This window comes from Poeciliopsis prolifica, unplaced genomic scaffold, assembly GCF_027474105.1.
Source record: "Poeciliopsis prolifica strain line A6 unplaced genomic scaffold, Auburn_PproV2 SCAFFOLD011, whole genome shotgun sequence".
Lineage (NCBI taxonomy): Eukaryota > Metazoa > Chordata > Actinopteri > Cyprinodontiformes > Poeciliidae > Poeciliopsis > Poeciliopsis prolifica.
Window position 1 is genome coordinate 5,980,204 of NW_026562386.1, and position 21,050 is coordinate 6,001,253.

The 21,050-nt window shown below is 38.3% G+C and overlaps 1 protein-coding gene across 1 annotated transcript in view; it reads right to left on the reverse strand.

The window, feature by feature from the left end:
• Nucleotides 1–1,151: 1,151 nt before the first annotated feature.
• Nucleotides 1,152–21,050, reverse strand: part of itsn2b (intersectin 2b) — a 37,231-nt gene continuing 17,332 nt past the window's right edge. The window contains exons 17-40 of the mRNA XM_055036514.1: nucleotides 18,547–18,683; nucleotides 17,660–18,441; nucleotides 17,466–17,587; nucleotides 16,570–16,821; nucleotides 16,303–16,499; nucleotides 15,858–15,904; nucleotides 15,574–15,740; nucleotides 15,229–15,259; nucleotides 14,866–14,987; nucleotides 14,444–14,540; nucleotides 14,163–14,354; nucleotides 8,967–9,088; nucleotides 8,761–8,867; nucleotides 8,189–8,372; nucleotides 7,478–7,576; nucleotides 7,310–7,393; nucleotides 7,137–7,220; nucleotides 6,994–7,056; nucleotides 6,307–6,456; nucleotides 5,434–5,552; nucleotides 5,273–5,355; nucleotides 5,105–5,188; nucleotides 4,853–5,026; nucleotides 1,152–3,471 (exon numbers count right to left, since the gene is read on the reverse strand). Coding sequence (XP_054892489.1) covers nucleotides 3,329–3,471; nucleotides 4,853–5,026; nucleotides 5,105–5,188; nucleotides 5,273–5,355; nucleotides 5,434–5,552; nucleotides 6,307–6,456; nucleotides 6,994–7,056; nucleotides 7,137–7,220; nucleotides 7,310–7,393; nucleotides 7,478–7,576; nucleotides 8,189–8,372; nucleotides 8,761–8,867; nucleotides 8,967–9,088; nucleotides 14,163–14,354; nucleotides 14,444–14,540; nucleotides 14,866–14,987; nucleotides 15,229–15,259; nucleotides 15,574–15,740; nucleotides 15,858–15,904; nucleotides 16,303–16,499; nucleotides 16,570–16,821; nucleotides 17,466–17,587; nucleotides 17,660–18,441; nucleotides 18,547–18,683 — 3,642 coding nt within the window. The 3' untranslated portion in view covers nucleotides 1,152–3,328. The remainder of the gene's footprint in view (nucleotides 3,472–4,852; nucleotides 5,027–5,104; nucleotides 5,189–5,272; nucleotides 5,356–5,433; nucleotides 5,553–6,306; nucleotides 6,457–6,993; nucleotides 7,057–7,136; nucleotides 7,221–7,309; nucleotides 7,394–7,477; nucleotides 7,577–8,188; nucleotides 8,373–8,760; nucleotides 8,868–8,966; nucleotides 9,089–14,162; nucleotides 14,355–14,443; nucleotides 14,541–14,865; nucleotides 14,988–15,228; nucleotides 15,260–15,573; nucleotides 15,741–15,857; nucleotides 15,905–16,302; nucleotides 16,500–16,569; nucleotides 16,822–17,465; nucleotides 17,588–17,659; nucleotides 18,442–18,546; nucleotides 18,684–21,050) is intronic.

The window sequence follows — 21,050 nt, forward strand, 5'->3', positions numbered from 1 at the left end:
TTAAAAACAAAAAAAAAATCTGCAAGTAAACTTGATAGTTTTCTAGTCAGTATTAAGAAATGACAGACTGGAAACAGCCTCCTATACCTTGTTAAAAAGTTACTTGCTGGTTTTGTCTTATTTAAAGTATACTAAGATATTTGCACTACAAACAAGACAATTGGTAGGATTTTGTGTTTTTGCAGTTTGTGTCCAGAAAACTGTCTAATAAAATAGTAAAACATATTGTGCAATTTGCAATAATTTCTCTTACATACAGCTTCAGTGTATCCCATGGTATGATTTCCCCGTTGCAACAAAAGCCAAACAATGGAGCAGGTGCAACACATTTGGAAACGTTATGTCATCTACTCCATTAGCGCCACTTCAGGGGACGAGGTTCAGCTAATTTAGTCCAGTCAGCTGCGGTGTGGTTGCATAATGGCTGCTGCTCTGTAGCCCCAGTTGGAGTCGGTGGAGTGTGAAGAAGGATTCACTGAGGTCCATTGGCGTCCACTCTACTGACTTTTGGCCAGGAGACGAGAGAAGCCAGAAAATATCTGGTTATAAATACCAGATATTTTCTTTTATGGTATCAAGTAGCATCAGTTCAAATATGTCCAGGGTAAAAAGGAAATACAAACCCAGGTTGTAACATATTTTACAATCTTTTTATTCTACACTATTTTGGATATGAGCCTGAAATTTCAGAGCTGTGCTGTGAAAATAATTATATATATGAAAACATGTTTGTTTTTATGTTGGCTAATTTAAATTCCTAATTTTTGATGTAATGACTACAAAGGAAACTTATTCAAGCTGATATGTGATTGCATTTTTAAGTGACAAATTACAAAAATATTTTGCTAAAAATAATAAAATTAAATCTATTCTGTCTCAACATTTTATTGTAATATTTTACCTGGAGCAGTTTTTCATCTAGAACTGAAACCAGACATTCACATTCAATACAAAGACCTTTTTTCTGTAACTCGGTTAATTTGTTTTATTAGCTCAATGCTTGTATAAATAGATTTATTGGTCCAACTTTCCTCAGATTCAAAGGTTTCTATGGCTTACTTTTGTATGTGATAGAATTGTTTATGTTTTGAAGCAATACTATCAGAACAGAAATTGTTTATCTATTATTACACACCATCAGTCAGAAATCCCACGGTTTTATCAGCTTTAATGTCTTTATTCTGCCTTCTAAAAACCTGATTCAGTGTCACGTGAAGGCCAAAACACTGTTCGTGAGGCACTGCGGCAGCCATCGCAGACTAAACAGAAAATAAAAACTAAAACTCTGGGCAACTTCACCACCAATATACAGATAAGACATAATCACGTCATGTAACACATTTTCTAGGAGTCCGAAAAACATTTGTTAATACGACACTTTAAAACAAACCGACTGGACGGGACGAAACTGAAAGAACATGCAGCAGGTCAGACTTCTACCAGTTAACACCTCGACTTAAACCAGCTGACGGTGCAGAAAAGGCCTCCAGATAGTCACACACATAAATAAAGAAATAAATATAAAGTCTGTTTGTATTCAGGAGAAAATAAGGCAAATGTATGGAAGACCTGAAGGGGGATAAATTTATTTTATTTTAATTGATTTTTTTTTCCATCTAACTTTATGAGTTATGAGCAAATAAGAAAAGTATTTATGAAAGGAAATATTTTTATATTCTCTTTTAATTTGAATGAAATAAAAAAGTGAGTTTTGGTCAAAAGGGAAAACAAAGCAAATAATAATTATGTCTGGGCAAGTTTCATTTTTCCTTTTGTGTTTGACTTTAATACAATTTCTCTCCTTTTTTTAATAGCTGATTAATTTTTATATTCTTTATTTGCTTTTACAGAATGTATTATTATATCATTATTATCGGCATTTTATCCCATCAGTAAGAATGTACAAAGTTATCACTGATTATGTAAACAGGATCAGTTATCCTCAATAATAGTAATAATACATTAATGCCAATATTACTAGTATTAATTATGGTAAGAATAAGCTTCCACTCATTAATAATACGAGTATTAATTATCCCCATTTGTGATTCATTCAAATTGAAATTTACATTTATTAGCAACAATAAGAATGGTATATTTATAGAATATTTATAGAATATTCTATAAATATATATTCTAAAAATTAGAATAGCTATAAAAATAAATTATAATTTATTTTCTAAAAAGAAAATTAATAAAAAATATTGCAACCAAAACAATTTTTTCCCCACTGGCTGATAATGAGAAGATAAATTTGGTCAGAGCCCTAAAAACACACAAATGACCCTACAGGGCTTCCATAGACTATAGAAGTTTTCAGTCTGGGAACCTGACCAGGATATAATGCTGCATTTGCTGAATTTAACTCCTGAAGCCACAGACGTTTAAACAGGAGCAAAAGGATCAACTAGTAATAATTAGTTTGTGCCGCCTTCAAATGTTATCCTCCTTAAATCCTGAGTCTGTAAGAGTAACACAGGAAGAGGTCGGCGTCTTATGAATTCATTAAAGTTATTTGGCTTTGATTGAAAAAAAGCAAAGAAGACTGACTTATCTGAACAATTTAAGTCTTAACGTGATATTTCTCTAAATTAACTGCAGAAATCAAAGCCTCCATCATCGTTTCATCAACTTCTCCCCACTTGGGAATCCTTAAACTTCACACGTATATTGACATAAACACACCAGAAAACAGGAAATGAACTCAAACCATCGAGTCCGGAGATCTTCTGCCTACTTCAGTAAACCCAGCGCAGAAGACAGCAACAATCTGAAATTTCTCGTCCCGCTGTCGGAGGCGCTTCACGCTGCCGTCCGTCATCTGTCGTCCATCGTTTGTGACGCTTGTGATGAAAACGAGTCAAACAGCGTGAGTCGCAAAAAAAATAAATATTAACACTTTAACATACTAGTGTCCTGACAGCTGGAATAAAACCACTTGATCATGAACTCAATGGCTGGAATCGGATGAGAAGATTTGGCAAAGGGAGAATAAAACCCGACTTTTGCAACAGAGAAGTAAAAAAATGACGGGTAATTTCACTGATTTAACCGTTTAAAAAAATAAAACAAAAGGTTGTCCTCTGATTAAGAAGCATTTGTTGGATAGAAACTCTTGCTTTCCTTAATCAAGTAAGTAAAGTAGAAACAAACACTCCTGGATGCAGATGATGGCTGATCCAGAGGACTGGGCGGCAGCGTCAGAGGTATTAGTTCAGGTTAGTTTTGCATTTTTAAGGCGTTGTACAGGAACCAGTCCAGGGCTTTTCTGCTTCTTGTCGTCTTTGGTAAGTTTCTGAGAAGGACAGTTCTCCTTTGCGTCCCTCTGCTATTTGAAGAGCTGCAGGTCGAGTCGGACCCACACCTCCCCGGTCGGGACTTCGTGCAGAAGAAGACGCCGATTCACCGGTCCCTTGTTCTCCAGCTCCTTCTTGATGGTTGCCACAGGAACCTCCGTCCGCCCAAGGAACCCTGAGGAGAGAGAGACGAAACGGTGGAGCGTCAAAATTAACGACGTTAAAGAAAAACTTTAACGTCTTTCATTGCGATTTTATGTGATAAACCAGGATGAAATACTGTACTTTCTGCATTACACGAGGCACTGCATTGTAAGGGGCACTGTCTAATACACAGTCTATTTTTAATCATTTCATATGTAAAGTGCTCTGGACTATGAGGGGCATTAAGTGAAACAATGCCCCTCATAGAAGCAGAAGTCAGTCAGTCAAAGCCTAGTACAAATTACTGAGCGACGCTGCTGACTACGGTAGCCCTAATGTAACCAAAACATTTTGACAGAGCGTCGTGGGCCACACAAAACCTCTTCAAGCTGAGTAAGCACAACCAGAATAAATTCAAATTAATCCACTAGACGGCGCTGTTTTACTCCAGATCAATATGTAAGGCAATCTAAATTATAAGGCGTGTTTTTTCTTTTAATTAAAGGCTAAATGCCCTTATAGTCCTGAATTAAGGTAGTGCGTACTAGTGAGGTGAGTAGGGCTGAAACTTTTAATCATCAACTAATTTATTAGTCAATTAATTATTAACGTGAGTATACAGATTGAAAAAAAAGGTAAAAAAATGTATGAAAATAGTTTCCATGAAAGATTCTTATTATGGATTCTTCATAAAGTCAAGAAAATTATAGACAACCCTGACCATCATCTTCAGAGGACCACCTTCCTCTGAATTTCTTCAGTCAGAGGCGACTTCAAATTCACTGCAACACAGACTGCTGCAGGAGATGTTTCCTGCCAACAGCCATCACTGTCTACAATTAATATAAGTTACAACAACACTTAATTTCCTGTTGGGATTCATAAAGTATTCTTTAATTTGAATTAAAGGATTTCTCAGACATGCATGAAAGAACCAAAGCAACACTCCAGGCTGACATCATTACATAATGTAAACATAAAAGAAAAGTTGATTTTAAATAAAAATGTCTCTGTTAGCAGAATTCTTTTTAGGATTATCCTGTGTTTAGCTATATCCACCTTGGGAATGTTTTTAGAAATTTGTGTTTGTAGTGCTTTGAATGCTGGGAGTCACAGCCGTACAATTACTTAAAAAAGAAGTAATTAGTAACATTTTTATTATAATTTTTATAGTTATCACAATATTATGAGAAAATATTGTGATAAAATTCTTTATTCGTATTGTCCACATGAAACTAAAACAGTTAGTTCTTATTTAGAGCGGCTAAAAAATTAATTATGCAGCTTTTTTTTGGGTTGTAAGGCAGAAATCAGCCAGGAATTGTGCTGCTCGGATTGGATTTTAGAGATCAGAAGCGGATAAATATTATAGTATTTAACCAAGAGGTAAAAGGATTTGATTTGCAGCTAACCATCTGGTGAAAACTGGTCTCTTTCAGAGATAGTGATGCAGAGGACGTCTTGGTAGAGATCTCTGATGTGGAACTGACAGTTGAAGCTCCATTTTGGGTTCAGGGTGTCGTTGATCGTCCTGGACGTGAACGTCTGAGCGCCCATGGTCACCTCGCAGTACGGGTTGCTTTTACCTGCAGAAAACAAAGAAATACGACGAGTCTGAGGACAACGGGGACGTGAAGCAGGGAGATGAGGAGAAGGAGTCTCACCGTTGGGTTTTGCTGCTTTGAGCTCGGTGGCTTCCAGGATGGTGACGAGGAGTCTGCCGATGCCAGTGCCCTTTATAGAACGAGCTGCAAACATACGTTTGACGGTTTTAACGTCTAACTCAGACCAAAACACAGCAGAGCCAAACATGGCCACTCTGAATGACCAACCTTGATAAACCCTTTCCCTCTTCCTCTTCTCAGTCTCGATGAACTCCTCAGAAGCCACTTTTATCTTCTGAACCCAGGAAGTCCTGACGACACACAGAGAGTTCGTGAAAACACTGAATCTGCTGAGTTTATCAGAGTGATGCTAGCTGGTGAGCAGCTACCGCTCGTTGATGTTGTCGGTCCGCAGCATGTAGACTTTGTCGATGTGGGAGATGTGGAAGATGGGCTCGTCGCTGGAGGGATCCGGAAGCTTCACCAGAACCTCGTTCAGAAGAACAGGCTGTGGAGAACAGAAAACGGGTTTTCACTTTCTCATGTGTCATTTCTTCACCTTCTGTCGGTTTAGTTCACTACTTTTATAAACTGTGGAGTACTTAGTGAGAATATTGTTTTCCTGCCTTGTCTAGAAATTTCAAATTGATTGTAAGAGCATGCTATTATTTAACAAAACATAAATAAAGCTGGCAACTTTGATTGCAACTTTTTGAAGAAGACACTGCAGAATCCGTCCATTTAAGTCACAAGATTAAAGAAAACATTTCAACACTGTGGAGGGTCCTGGGTGATGCTAACGACATTAAATGTAAAAATCAACGACCAAACAGACTGAATGGTTAAAAATGCTTTTTCTATTGATTATTTTAGTTAATGATTATTCTGATGATTAATCAGATTGAAAGAAAATTAACAGACTACAAATGTTCTATTTAAGCCTTTTTATGTAATATTAGAAATATGGTAAATATGCAAAATAATCAATTTCGGGCTCATACATACTGACAGACAAAGGTTTAGTTAAATTGCTGCTCTGACTTTGTTTTTGTTTTTCTGCAATTGGGATGTTTTTTGAGTCTGTATATACCAGTTAATTAATAATTACAAAATTAGTTCACAAGTTAAATGATCGATTCATCTTGATTAATCCAATCAACTTCCATCTTCAGAATTTCAAAACTGCAGAGATTGAAGAAACTGGACACACTTCTGACTGATGGATGTTAAAAATGAAACTGGTTTCTGCGGACGTTTCTTACTGGTTTGTACATCTTGAGCTGGACGTGGTTCCTCTTGCTGAACAGCTTGTCAGGCCCAGAAGAGGTGAACTGTTTGGCAGCATGAGTTAAAAGCAGGAAGTCGTTGAAAAGGAAAGCCCAGAGCTCCTTGTTGCTTTTTGCCTTGTACATCTGAAAAAGAGACACATTAAATAATTAAAAAACAATTCAATTACAGTTTGAAAAGACAAGATGATCTGCATTTTAAAAGAGCGCAAAGGGACACTTTGGGTTCTTTTTGGGTTGAATATTCCTCAAATTTGCCAAATTTTATTTATTTGTAGAATTTTCCAAAAACTGCAACTCTGACACTGACAGAGAATTTGTAATTTTTGATCCTTCATTTTTCCCAACATAAAGTGATGTGTTCATTTACAACTAAATACATTACAATACATTTGATATGGAAATTTCTGTCTGAAACTGTTGTGGAAAAAAATGTCAGATATTTTTGTTGCTTTAGGGATGTTCAGATTATTTTTAGGAGAGTTAAATGTATTGATTTTGTTTTTGCAAAAAAACAAACAAAAAAAACCAACATTGTAAGGGCTTATATGTAAAGATTTTATCTACCTTGTCATTTATTACATTTAAAAACATTTAAATTGTTAAACTTTCTGTCTTCTTCAGAACATGCAGATCAACTTTTATCGATTCAGATTCGCTCACCTTTCCGCTGTGCAGCAGTTTTCTGGGGCCCAAACAGTTTGTCAGAGAGTTAAACACCAAATGCTGTGAGAAGAGAGAAGATCAGTTAATCTCCTTTTGGATTATAATCTCTTATGAGTTTATTGGTGCTTAATGCTCATTACCTCCATAACGCCGTCACATTGTACGTGGTTCTGGATCCACTCCAGCCTGTCGGAGTTCTCCTTCTCCCTGACGCCTTCGTTCACCTGGACAGAAACCAAAACGTCTGGTCGCCGTTTCAACCAGAAGAAAAAGCAGCAGCATATTGATGAGATGAGATTAAAAGCCAAACAACCTGCTGACAGAGTTCCTCCGCTTTCTCCAGAGCCTCTTTCAGGTGGCCACGGTCAGGATGGCCCTCTGCTGTGCACTCCAGGATCTACACACACACCGAAGATCATCTTTAACAAACAATGAATGGGTCACAGAGTGACTGGTTCAGGTCTCTAACGGGACGACCTACGTTTTTAATGTGCAGCGGGTAGCGAGTGATCCGCTGCATCGGCTTCAGCAGGAAGCTGGACAGCGGCATCCCTTTACACCTGTAGTCTGTCGCGATTTTCTGGACAGAAAAAAGGCGACGTTAGCCAACGTAGCTTTCAAAAACATTATATGGATCTTTTACGTTACCTTGTAATTTGGTCAAGTTTGTATACAGTCACAATAATAAAAGGTAAAAGTTAGTTCTTTAAAGAAATGTGAAACAGAATAAAGTGAATCAAACTCAAGACTTATATTGCAGCAGAAAGACTTTCAGTTTTCAAACTCCAGGTCCGAGGCCCAAATCTGGCCCGGCTTTTCCCTGTTGTCTGGGCCTCCACACTTCTGAGAGGCTTCAAAATGACGGCTGTGAGCTTAAATATCATTTTATTTATCAGGTAAAAGCAGTTTTCAAATGTATTTGACCAAATTTTATTGTTGTGACAACATTTTGAATGCAGAGACGTTTTTTTATTCAGATTTTATCAGTTCGTAAATGAGTTTTATTAACTACCCAAAGGGACTCTAAAAAATAAGAAAATAAATACAATTTGACTCTATAAATCTCTGGGTTAGTTCTGTTGGGCCACAAATTAAATTTCACATCCCTCAGTGGAAACGTTTCCTCTTCTCCAAAGGTCTTCCGACCTCTTCCCGCCTTTCCTCATTTTGTTTTCCGTCCTCTCCCTCTTACCTTGAGGAACGCCTTGAATTCTGGCTCGTTGTCGGTGCGGGTCTGGAGCAGCGCGGCACCGTTGAACTGGGACGAACAGAAGCTGATGTAGGGCTGCATGTGGGACAATTCAGAGGCCAGGATGTCTCCGATCTTCTGAACCGGCATGTTGTCCCCCGTGATTTTCTTCCGACCATGGAGAGCCCTGTACGCAACACGTGATCCATTTTAAACTTAAATATCATAAAATATGCAGCTTTTGTGGTTGACATTAACATTATCAGCTTAGATAACAGAAGTATTCATAAGTATAATTGCTTCCTAAAAGGTCAGGTTCATTTTTATTATTATTTACAATGTCCAAGTCTGAGTAACTTGAATCTAATTTTCTCTGCACTCATTTATAGACTGTTTTTAGATTAACATGTTTGCATGTGCATGCTTTAATGTTATATATGCATTTATATTGACACATTGAATTACATCACATGCCATGAGGTGTTACCAGAAAGTTGTTAAAAAAATTATTTTTTAAATACTTTTGAATACTTCATCTGTTTCTGGTTCTGTTCGCTCCACCAGATGATATTTACTTCACAAGTTTACTGTTGCAGGCCAGAAGCTCCCTCCAGTTCACGAAGATCATGGCCATCTCTGCCTCATTCAGCCGCCGCGACTCAGACATCGGCTTGTAGAAAACCTGCAACCAACGCAGCAACAAGATGAATGTGGAGACATGAAATGAAGAGCAAAGCAAATGTTTCGCCATATTTTATTTGTTCTACTTTCATTTACTTACATCCAGTACAACCTGCAGGTCCTCCACATATCTCTCCTCCGCCTCGATCAGTTCGTGGATGTAGCCCTGCCTCTTCTTCTCCTGGGGGCTGAGAGAGTCCAGGCTGGTTGGGTCTGAACACCCTGCAGGACGGGAGCAACAAACTGAACATCTCAGCCACAAAACCTCAAAGCTTCTGATTTTAAAGACAAAAAATACAGCAGCTCATTTCTGAAACTTTCTTAAAGGTGACCATTATGCTTCCTTGAATAAGAAAATCATTCTGAGATAAACAGATTTTAGTCTGATCAGTTCTGCCCGTCTTGAGTTTCTTTCTCAAAGAAATGTTTTAGAGCCTCAATACAAACTCCACATTCACACTCGAACGTGAAACAGACGTGCAGTTATACATCTCTGAAAAGCAGACGTAGAGCCTCCTGCACAAACAACAAGAATGCAGGAAGTGAACTACAAAACATGTCTTTTCCAGCAGCCATTGTACAGCGTGTAAAAACATTGTTAGGCAACAGCGTAGTGCCCAGAAAATGTGACTTAATAATCAGCAGGTTATTAAAAACAGCTAATTTGTAATAAGTTACTTTTTTTCTGGCAAAAAAGTAACTCATTGCCAGAAAACGGCTGGAAGTTTTTTTTTTAAGCGCTCTGTTTTTAGAAGCAGTTGAGACTCAAATGGAAGTACAAAAATGTTCCATTATTAAAGAAATTAGAAGAAAAAAAACAATTTTCAATCAGCAAATTAACACTTACCATCTAAAAGATCACACCTGTGCCATTGTGAGATTCCCAAACAAAGTGACCGCTCCTCACTAACAGAGTTATTTCTTTCCTCTTCCTCCCTAAACTCTTCCTCATCCTCATCCCAAAGCCTTAAAAACTGAAATCTGCCGTCTGAAGCCATTTCTACGACTGATTCTCTCTGCTCAGGTTTTACAGCTTCCTCTCCATTCGTCTCCTGCCTGTCTCGTCTGAGCTCTTATCTCCTCATCGCTCTGAAATCTGTTTTGTACCAAAACAGAAAGAGAAATTCCTCTTTTACCTCTTTACTCACTGGCCTGTTTAGAGACGATACAGGCTAAAAGTTGTTCTGCTTTTTCACCTTGAAATCGCTTAAAAACTGAAGAAAACAAAATTATTTTTACAAATATTTCCTAGAAAACGTAGAAAGGTATGTTAAAAATGGGAGAAAATCTTTATCCATTTGGGAAAAAATCTGAAGTGATTGAGAAAAAAAACAGTTATGAGGTCACCTAAATCACATTTATGGTGTTACACAGTAAAGACTTCTGAAGATGAAATAACATGCTTAAGAAAAATACTTGACTGAAACATTGTCTTAAATAACCCTTTATTTATTTATTAAGAATCAAAAAAAAAAATTTGGTATCAGGCAGATTTGCAAAAGTAGTTACACCGACCAACACCAGAAAATATTAACACCTTTGCCATTATTGTTCGACTAAAAGCTCTGAATTTATAACACAAACAGCAGCTTTGTGTCAATACATTCACTACAGTTTCATTTCATTTCAAAAGAAATGCAACAACCTGAGATTCTTTCTGTTTGCATCACAAAGTACTGTATTGGTAATTGTTGATCAATAGGTTTTAGTGTTCTGGAAAGACCATCATAATTTCATTTGAAACCTTTTTCCACAAAACTGATTTTGACATTTGATGGAACTGAAACTAAAACATCCAAAAGGTTTTGGTCCAAAACCGGCTCATATTTACGACAGTCCACTTTCTTCAAACTCCATTTGAAGAAAAGTAACATAGGACATAATTCTGCCACCACTATGCTTCACAAAGTATGTATACTATGACAAATCATAATGTATACAATTTCCCTTTCAAGGAATGTAAAAACAAGTAATTGAAAAATAACTTTTCCTCCCGCTTGTGAGATGTAAGATATGACATTTAAGCTCCTGGAAAAAAAATCATAAACTGTTTTTTTCTTGTATGAGATTTGAATCTGCATCACAGAATCTGTGTAAAATAGACTCAATTGACAAATGACTATTTGAAAAATAAAAATATTGTAATGTTTTTTTTTGTCTCTGTAGGCCTCAAGCTAATAAAATACTTTATTGCAACTATTGGGATTGCTTCTCTTTTGACACAAAACCAACTTTTTAAAACTCATCTTGAAATCTCAACAAAAACGCAACTTGAAACTCTTCCCTCTAGACTTGGACTCGTACTTTATTGACAGAAGTTTCTATCAGAAGTTTTGATATAAACGTTCTGGAGCTCTGCTTCGGTTGCTAGGTGACGGGCTGAGCTCTGCTTCGGTTGCTAGGTGACGGGCTGAGCTCTGCTTCGGTTGCTAGGTGACGGGCTGAGCTCTGCTTCGGTTGCTAGGTGACGGGCTGAGCTCTGCTTCGGTTGCTAGGTGACGGCGTAATGCCTATTGAATTTTGGTTTATTATTATAAGTGAGAGTCTTTAAATCTTTGCCAAACCAAAAGGTGCGTTTCTGAACTTCTCCAGTAGGTGGCGTCTCCTTTGTTTAGCAATTAACCAGAGTAATAAAAAAATAAACAGCACCAAACTAAAGCCTGATTGCATGTGGCTTACGGAGACAAAAGATTTAATAAATCTGATGGTGATGTGATGAGTTGTTTTTAGGATGTTTTAGTCAGGTCTGGATATTTTCTACAAAAGAAAAGGCTTCTGTCTTTTAACCCACAGACCTTACGGAGGTCCAAGTCGTAAGCAGAAATCTCTGCTGGTTCTACTTCATGTCCAGAATGAAAACCTGTAGAAACAGGTTTTTTCTCTCCAACAGATTTTAGTTGAGTTGTGAAACATGTCACATTAAAGGTGGAAAAGGGTTTAAAATGATTAATCTCAGTTGGAGCTGGCATTTTAAGAGGATGTGAAGATTTTTATGTTCATTGCAAAGTAATAATCACAACAAGTGCAGTGTCTGAATTCATACATCTCAAGAAAATCTATAAGAGCAGCAGAAAAATAGTTAAATCCCTATAGAGGTGTAGGATAAACACAACTTTCTGTTTGTAACAGCAACACCAATACCACTTATGGCTTTTAAATATGTATTTTAAAAAAAATATGACCCAAATTTGTTTCATTTCCATTAAATCTAAAAACAAGCAAATGTTACATGAGAAACCAAAGAAGAAAAACACGCGTTTCGTAACCACAGAGTACATAAAAGATGGACGCAGCCACAACAACATCCCTTTCTTTCAGAATTAATTTGAATTTAGGCTTCTACTACCTTAATCACCGACTGAATTTGGTCCACAAAAAGCCCCATCCACTTCACCGTTACTTTTAACCTATATTTGTTCATCGTTTGCAAAAAGACAATCATAAGATAAGAGTTTAGGAATACTTAAATCCTGCACTTGGAGATAGTGAGATTCACAGATTTGGGAGAGAAGAAAAGTCCTTTTCTGACTGGCCTTTTCACACAGTCTGCTCAAGGTGCGACTGAAGAGCCTTTGGTGTTTATAGCCGTCTCGTTAGTAAGGAACGGAGGAGAATGTGGGGGGGTCAAAGGGCGCATCTGAACCAGGAGATGTCACAAAGCTGCATCAACGCTAGTCTGTAAAAGAAAGCCAAGACAGCGGGGAAAAAAAAAAACCTAGAATCAGAGACGCCGTTTGGGATTCTGCTAAGCTTTTCCACAATGCCTCGCATTAGTTTTTCCAAGAGTTTCCACATTATGAACTGTTACAGGAATATTATGGCTAATAAGAGGGTTTTTTTTTGATTAATTTGTTTTTTTTAAACAAATTTTTACTAGGTGAAGCTAACACTAAGACACTTCAGTTTTAAGTACAACAGATTTACAGACAAAGGGTATTTTTACATTTTAAATAATTTTTTTGTAAAGTTTTGCCTTTGTTACTGCTCTGAATGTGTCATTTCAGCAGTCTGTATAGTCCACTAAACATTCGACTACTAAATTAGTTGACAATTATTTCAATCTTCAGGTAGCAATCTGATTAATCATTTCAGCCCTAATAAGAATATTGTCTCATAACGTAACTCTGCTTTGAACTTCTCCATAATTTTATGTTTTATTTGATGATTAAAGGAAGCTTAATATGATTTGAGACGCTTCAAATTTTAATTTGAAGCGAAGAAAATGGAAAACATTAACAATTTCCCTTCAACTTGACAATTACACACCAATTTGTGTTGGTTTGTTAAATCCCAATAAAACACATAAATTTGTGCTCAAAAGAGTTGGGAGTATTTTTGTAAGGCAGTGTTCTTTCTGAAAACACAGAGAAATGAGAGGAAATGACCAAATATGGCAGCTATAGGCTTTTTACAAACACAAGGTCGCCCCCTGCTGGCAATTAGAGAGAATGTAGCTGTTTGCATTCCTTCTGGTGACCAGCAGGGGGCGAGCAGGCTGTGTCCATCTTTTACATATAATCCATGGCTAAACAAGAAGCCTATCCCATGTTTTACTAACACTAAAGAAAGAATCTTCATCTTTTAATCTTTTAATAAATATTGTTTTAAGATCTAAAGCCTCTAAAAATGTGAGAAAAAAATGTCTGGATACAAGGATGAGCAAAAGAAAGGAAAGACAAGCAACAGAAACCCACTATCGCTCCGTTTAACACTTTCCTGCAGATTCAGCGACACCAGTTCAAAATTTGAAAACAAACAAACAAAAAACCCGCAAGGATTAAAGGCAGCGAGGTTTCAAAAACCCAGACAATCAGCACAGTGAGCCAAAGATCATTTCAAGACCCGTTATTTATACAAAGGAAGACATTTCTCTTTTCTGGTTTCCCCTCAAATGGTTTAGTTTGCAGAGTGGAACAATTAGGAGACAGAAAGTCCAGATTTTCACCCCATCAAAGCAACAGAGTGTGATAGTGGGTCTCTGTGGCCTGGAGGAAGAGGAGGAGGAAGAGGAGAAGAGGAAGAGGAAGGAGCTTTTCACCACCCTAGAAGGAGAAAGACAAAGGAAGGAAAAGAGAGAGAGGAAAGGAGGAATAGAATAAAGGAGGAAGTGAAAAGAGGGAAACAACAGGATGGTCAATGAGAAGAATAGCAGAACTGATCAGAAATTATTAGTTAAATCTGATAAATCAGCAGATTGAGGATTAGTTTCAGATATACGGAGAATCAAAGAAGAGCCCCAGTTTTAATGCACACTTCTTTGCTTTCATGTTTTGTGAAAAATTTGAGTTTCACTCACATTTTTGACTGGGCTCATTGTCCGTGGTCATCTGGACGTAATTGAAGGGGAACAAGCCGGTGACGCCATTAACCTCTCCCCTCCACCAGTCGGGGTTGCTCTTGTCTAAAACATTGATCAGTTGTCCTTTAGAGAAGCTCAGCTCGTCCTGGTTGGCCGCTGTGTAGTCATATATGGCGATCACTTGGCAGACTGAGAAAACAGGAAAGAAAAGAGTTATTATTTATAAAAATCTTTAATTATTCTACTCAGGTGTTGCATCCAGAGCCGTTCCATCTCACCAGGCTGCTGAGCAGGAGTGGATTTTCCGCTGTTGGAGCCCAATATTTTGACATGAGCGGAAGGGAACCAGCCTTTCTGACGTCTCTTGCCGCGCGCCTGAAGTCAGAAAAGATCAAAACGCATCGAGAGGATATAGAAAAATGTATCCACAAACTGAATTTTTACAACATATTATGAAGTTACACCACATATTTTCTCTTACGACAGCAAATTGATAGAAGCAAAGCTTTAAGTTACACTGTGGAGCTATCATATTCTGTGACCAGAACAATATTAGTGGTAATACGTTACTTGTTCTTTTTGTTCTAACTCGTTGTCACACAAACGGCTGTTGATCAACAAATACGCTTGTTGTTGCTCTCCCATCTGTTAACAGTGTTGAGGAATGTTTAAAAATGTTAGAAATATAATTATCACACACCTGAAGTTCGCCGAGCCACCAACCAGACGGGTTCTTGCTGAAAATGAGGATAAGCTGACCACTTTCCAGACTCAGCTGCTCCGGGCCAGCAGAGCTGTAGGCTTTGGTCACCTGAGCGATCTCTGCACACATGAATGATATCATCCTAACTTTAAATTTATGACCAAGACTTTTATTTCCATTCTCTATAGTTCCTTAGAAAAATGGTAGACTTAATAAAATTTTGTTCCAGGAAGCAAACATTGAGCAAAGTACACCAGCGTGTCTTCAAAGAGCTTTCTTTTTACTGTGCCTGCACACTGACTAAAGAGTCAAAGGACACCAGGTTGAAAATATTAAACAAGAAAAAACATAAGAGCTCACCTTGCTTTTTCTTTCCAGATACACTTGATGTCTAAAAGGAGAAAAAATAACTTAAATTTAATGCAGACATTCACACAAAATAAAGGAACAAATGATAACATGCTATATTTCTAGTTTGTGGTGTTTATTTTTTTATCTTTTCAAAATAAATGTAAAAGCTATGAAAAACAAAACGCTTTGTATTTCAGTTATCAATTAGTTTATTGTTACCATCACAGCATGACAAACTTATTGGGATCATTCTTGTGCCTTTTCACTTAGCACAATTTCTACGATACAGGAAATTGTGATGAATATGTACAATATTTTGAAGCATTAGTCAGAGTTTGTGCAGAGTGTCCTTACGTCAGCCTCTTTGGGTTTGACATAGTTGCTGGGGAAGGCGCCCGTGTGTTCGCCCGTCGAACCGCGCCACCACTCTCCTTCTCGCTGGCTCACCAGGATTACGTCGCCCTCTGAGAACGTTAAATCACCGGGCTCTGGAGATTCGTACGTGTACAGCGCCACATACTCTGCAACGACAAAAACAAACATAGATGAACTCTACTGATAATGCAGTTAGACGCGACAAGAATAACAATTTTTAATGTTAATGGTGTAAAGCCACAGTAACTTGAGTTTTACTCTACCTTCAAGCTGAAGGGTGTCAACTGTATCTGAGGTAGAGCTCTTGGGTCTAAAAACAGAGAAACACTTCCTTCATTGTTCTCTCACATTTGTTTTTGCATGAATCCTAAACAGAAAGTAAGCTTCTGTAACTAGAAGCTCCTGAAGTAAACAGTAAAGTTTGGAACAAACACTGGACTGACAGGTAAAGCAAGAGCAACAGCTACAGTTTCACAACAACATTCATCCTCAGTACCAGTTGACAGTTATACACAGAACTGAAACACAGAACTCCTGGAGATAAAAAACAACAAAAGAAACATCAACATAACTTTGTAGTTTTTGTTCCAGACCAAACAACATTCATTCAAGGTGAACTCCATTTAGGGTTTTGATTAGCTCTGAGCTATGGTCATGAAAATGAACAACAATAAGAAACTTTTGATGGAGCCCTGATTCAGGACTTACTCTGACCCATCCTCTTCTCCCAGGACTGTCACGTAGGTTTTGGGGAACCAGCCCTTTTCGCCGTTCAGCTCCCCCAGCCACCAGTTCTCCTGCTGCTCCAACACATGAATCACATCGTCCTTGTTGAAGTTCAGGTGGTTGTCTGTCTTTGCCGTCCAGGAGCAGAGCGCCTGAGCCAAAACGTTTCCCACCACCGGCTGCAACAAAGGAGACAGCTCAGCGACCAATCAAAGCGCCTGAGGACGAGGAGGCGGTCGCCGTGGTTACCTGTCCGTGCGTCTCAGAAGGAGCTGGGTGAGGAGACTGCGTCGGGGTGAAGGCAGACTTTGTGCCTGATCCCTTTGCAGCTTCCAGCGCGTTGGAAAGCTGTGCCTGGATCGACACTTGAGGAGCGGCAGCGGCAAGTTTAGCTGAATCCGACGGGCCGACCTTTTCAACGTAGCTCTCTGGGAAATATCCCATCTTCCCCTGTTTGCTGCCGTACAGCCAGCCTTCCTCTTTCTCCGTCGTCTCGTCCACCTGGCAGCAAACAAACAGGATCGATTTTTACGTCACGAGAAGGAGGGAGGATACTTTGGATCAAGAGAATAACTTCTACATTCACCTAAGTGAAGTTGGCAAAAGATTATTTTGATAAATATTTAAGAAAGATATTAATTGATGTTTTCAGGTGTCATAAAAGGTCAAGCAGCAAGTCCATATTTATAACATCCAACAAATTTGGTGCCAATCAACTCTGCTATTAATATTTTAGCTGTAGAAACAGCAGAATTAATTTATAGAGCTCTGGAAATAATGAAGAGTCCACTTCAGATCACAATAAATTGTTGCAGTTAATGCTCCACCAATTGTCGTTGCCATTAGTTGAGTTTTTTTTAAATCAGCTTCTTTTGTCTTGTTATGATCTGGTGTGATGTTGTCGGCTCCATTGCTGAATAGACTTTGAAATCGATCCATAAACGTCTCCGCCCATTATCGTTTCTGACGTGTGATGTCAACAATCTTTTCTGGACATATGGGTCACTTTGGGGTTGTAAACCGTCCACAAAGAATCTCACTGGATTTAATTAGTTTTATGAATCAGATTTTATAAAACCATCAGCCTTGATTTTATAAGAACACAGCTGGTTAAAACCAGCTGTGTTTCTTGAAGACGTTTTTACCTCGATGATGTCGTCAGCTTCAAAGCTGAGCTCTTCGTTGTTGCGTGCGGTGAACGGGTAAAGTGCTTTGTATGATGTGAGGGCAGCAGACTTCCTGTGCTGTGCGGCCTTCGGCTGTCCACCTGTAGCAGCAGGATCAGGAAGTGAGTTAATCTGGACTATGATCCAGTCGAAAACAGAGTTTTTCTGCTCACCCTTTCTCTCCTCCAGGCCTCTCAGCAGAGACGTCAGCTTCTCCTGGATATCCACCTTCCCTCCGTTCGGCTGCTGCTTACGGGATCCCTCCTCCCTCTTCTTCTTCTCCTCCAGCTCCGCTTTTCTCCTCTCCTCTTCCTCCTTTCGCTTCCTGTCTTCCTCCTGTTGAAGTCTTCTCCTCTCTTCCTCTAGCTTCCTCTTGTCCTCTTCTTCCCTCCGTTTCTCCTCCTGCTCTCTCTTTCTCCTCTCGTCAGCGTCTCGAAGCGCCGCCTCCGCTGCTCGTTGTCTCCTTCTCTGCTCTTCCTCCCTGTCCCTCCGGCGCTCATCCTCTTTCTTTGCCTCCTCCAGCCTCCTCTTATCCTCCTCCCTCTTCCTTCGTTCCTCCTCTTCCTTGCGTTTCCTCTCCTCCTCTTCTTTTCTCCTCTTTTCTTCCTGCCTCCTCTCCTGCTCCAGCTGCTTTCTCTCTTCTTCTAGTTTCCTCCTCTCCTCCTCTAACTTCCTCCTCTCCTCCTCTTGCCTGCGTCTCTCTATCTGCCTCAGGTGCTCCTCCTCTTCTCTTTTCTTCCTCTCCTCCTCTTCTCTCCTTTTCCGTTCGGCCTCTTCCTTCGCTCTCAGCTCTCGCTCCGCCTGCTCCCTGGCAGCCTGGAGGAGAGCCTGTCTCTCCCTCTCCTCTTCCTCCCTCTTTTTGGCCTCCCTTTCTTCCTCAAGTCTCCTCTGACGTTCTTCTTCATCCCTCTTCAGCTTCTCCTGCCACTGGCGCTCCTTTTCCAGTTTAATTCGCCTGTGAAGACATTCATGGCGTTACTTTAAAACATCCTCCTAATGAAGTAGATCATCAAATCTTAAATATAATTTATGATGAAATCTATGAAGTTCTGCTGTGAACCTTTGAGTTTCCTCCTCTTGTCGCTTCCTCTCCTCCTCCTGCTCCTTCCTTCGGATCAACTCGCGCCGCTTTTCCTCTTTGACGCTGCGCAGTTTCTCCAGAGCCACCTGCTGGTTTCTCTGGCTTTCCTTCAGATCCTGACACACGTAAAAAAAAAAAAAAAAAAAAAAAAACACACCATGATCATCAATTTACCAGGACGATAATTGTCCCAAAATGATTCCAATAAACAATAATATTGTTATTTTGAGACCGTTTTCAATAGCAAGTAATTCAAAAACATCTAAACTTTAATTTTGTAGAGAATACTTCACACTGGAACTGGACGACACTTTAAATATCAAAAACAAAAACACAACAACCAAAAACAATAAAAGCAAGGAAAATTAAAAACCGCACAAAACCAAAACTATAAATGAAACAGACTGACATCTCAGTAAACAAAATTGCCATTTGAAAAATATTCATAATCAGAATAAAAATTATCGAGCCATCATTTATTTTTGCAATTAAAATCACAGATTTTGTGGAGCTACTTTAGAAATATTTGTAAGGAATTTTACGATATTTGCTAAAGGTGGCTTTTTATTAATCGCCGTAACAATCACCGACTAACTTGACATCAAGTAAAGTTAAATCAGCGGTCACTCAAACTCATTTTTGGACAATTTTGAGAAAAGTTTGCAAGTAAAAATCAGAAAACATCTGGAGCTCTGGAGATTTTCAGTGAATTTTGTTTGCTTTTTACATACTGATGTAATTTGGAGTCTTAAGAGCCACATAAAAACCTACAGAGGGCCTTAAGTTTTATACATGCGTTATATATGATTTCACAGATTCCTTTTCTACAAAATTTACACTACTTTAATTCAAATGTTTATTTAGTATTTTGTTGAGGAGATAAAAACAAAGAAATATTTTCAGTTTTTATTAAGACAAATATGGCCCTCGAGTTCTCTCAGCAATTTTGTCCCTAATGTCAAAAAGTTTGAACATCTCTGGTCTGCACTAATATTTTACAGTGTAAAGAAGAGGCAGTAAAAAACAAGGACAAGAAATGAAACAAATCAGGACCTGAACACATAAACAAGTCTGTGAAAGACAAAAAGAAAATAGAGAAGTTTTAAAGAGACCTAAGGCGAAACCTTTAGTAGATGGAAGAGTTTACGGAGGCAGGACAGCAGACAGAAGACGGGCTGAAGCATTTTGTCCTCAGCTCCCAAAAACTGAGAGGCAGGGAATAAGCAGGGATGCAAGAGGAGGACGGATTAGAAAGGAAGTGAGGAAGGAGCAGCGGACGAGGATAAAGGGTGAATTGAGACGAGAAAGAAGATAAAAAGAAAGAACAAAATAAGTCCAAGAGTGTTCGAGATTTAAAGGTTTGCAGAAATGTAACATTGATGTGAGGAAAAAATTATTTTCTTTACAGACATGGATCGTACAAATAAACACAATTTTCTACTTGTCTTTTCTTATATATTTAAAATTAAATGTAAAGCAGAATTGAAGTCAAACCGTTTGTGAGGACAAACTTGCCGACTAAAGTAAGAGTTCAACACATTGAAGAAATCTAATTTAATCTGAAACAAATGTAACTATTTTACATCAGTACAAAGTCTTATGAGATCAAATCTATCAGTCTCCTGTTTGAAACGTCTCATTCTCATCATTCATATCAGTGCAGGCTTTTAGAGATCCAGATTCCAATCTTTCCAAGTCATTAGTCAATATGTAAACAGCAGCAGTAATGTTGGCTCCTTCATCTAAAGCCTTATGTTTCACTGATCATCTACAACAGGGAGTAAAACTCATTTTCGTTTTGGGCCAAATCCAGATCATGAATGCTTTTTAAGGGTCGGTTGTGCCAGAATGTATTGATAAAACCTGTTCACAAACTTAAAATATAAATGAATTCTTAAAATTAAATAATATTATTTCAGCTCCTCCAGAATTTTGAGATTGTTTTTGTGAGTTTTTTTTTCTTTTTACAATAAAAGTCAAAGTGTTCGTGGTACTCATTTTGAAATATTTCCACTTATTTATGATGTTAAATGCGAATTTTATAATTCGCTGTGCCGATCATATACAATTATCTGACATCTGTACTAATTCTGTAAACAGCTAAACAGCTGTATGGTACAAGTAAGAAAGTTTTGGACATTTATTGAGAAAAATCTTCAATAAATTTTTGTTATTAAGAGTTTATTGAAAAGTATGTGGATTTGTTGATTTTGTGTGAATTTTCATAATGAAGCTCAAGAAACTGGAGGGACTGATTTATATAATTTGGCAGTAAATGGATAAAAAATGCATTGATTTGATTGATAACATAATATTTAAGCACACTTAGCGTTTAATCTAGAATCTAAAGGGCCATATAAAAAGCTATGGCGGGCCGGATTTGGCCCGCGGGCCTCGAGTTTGACACATGTGGATTAGAATCAGAGTAACATGTGCAAACAACAGGGTGGTGTTTCCTTTATAATACTACCTGGAGAACAGTT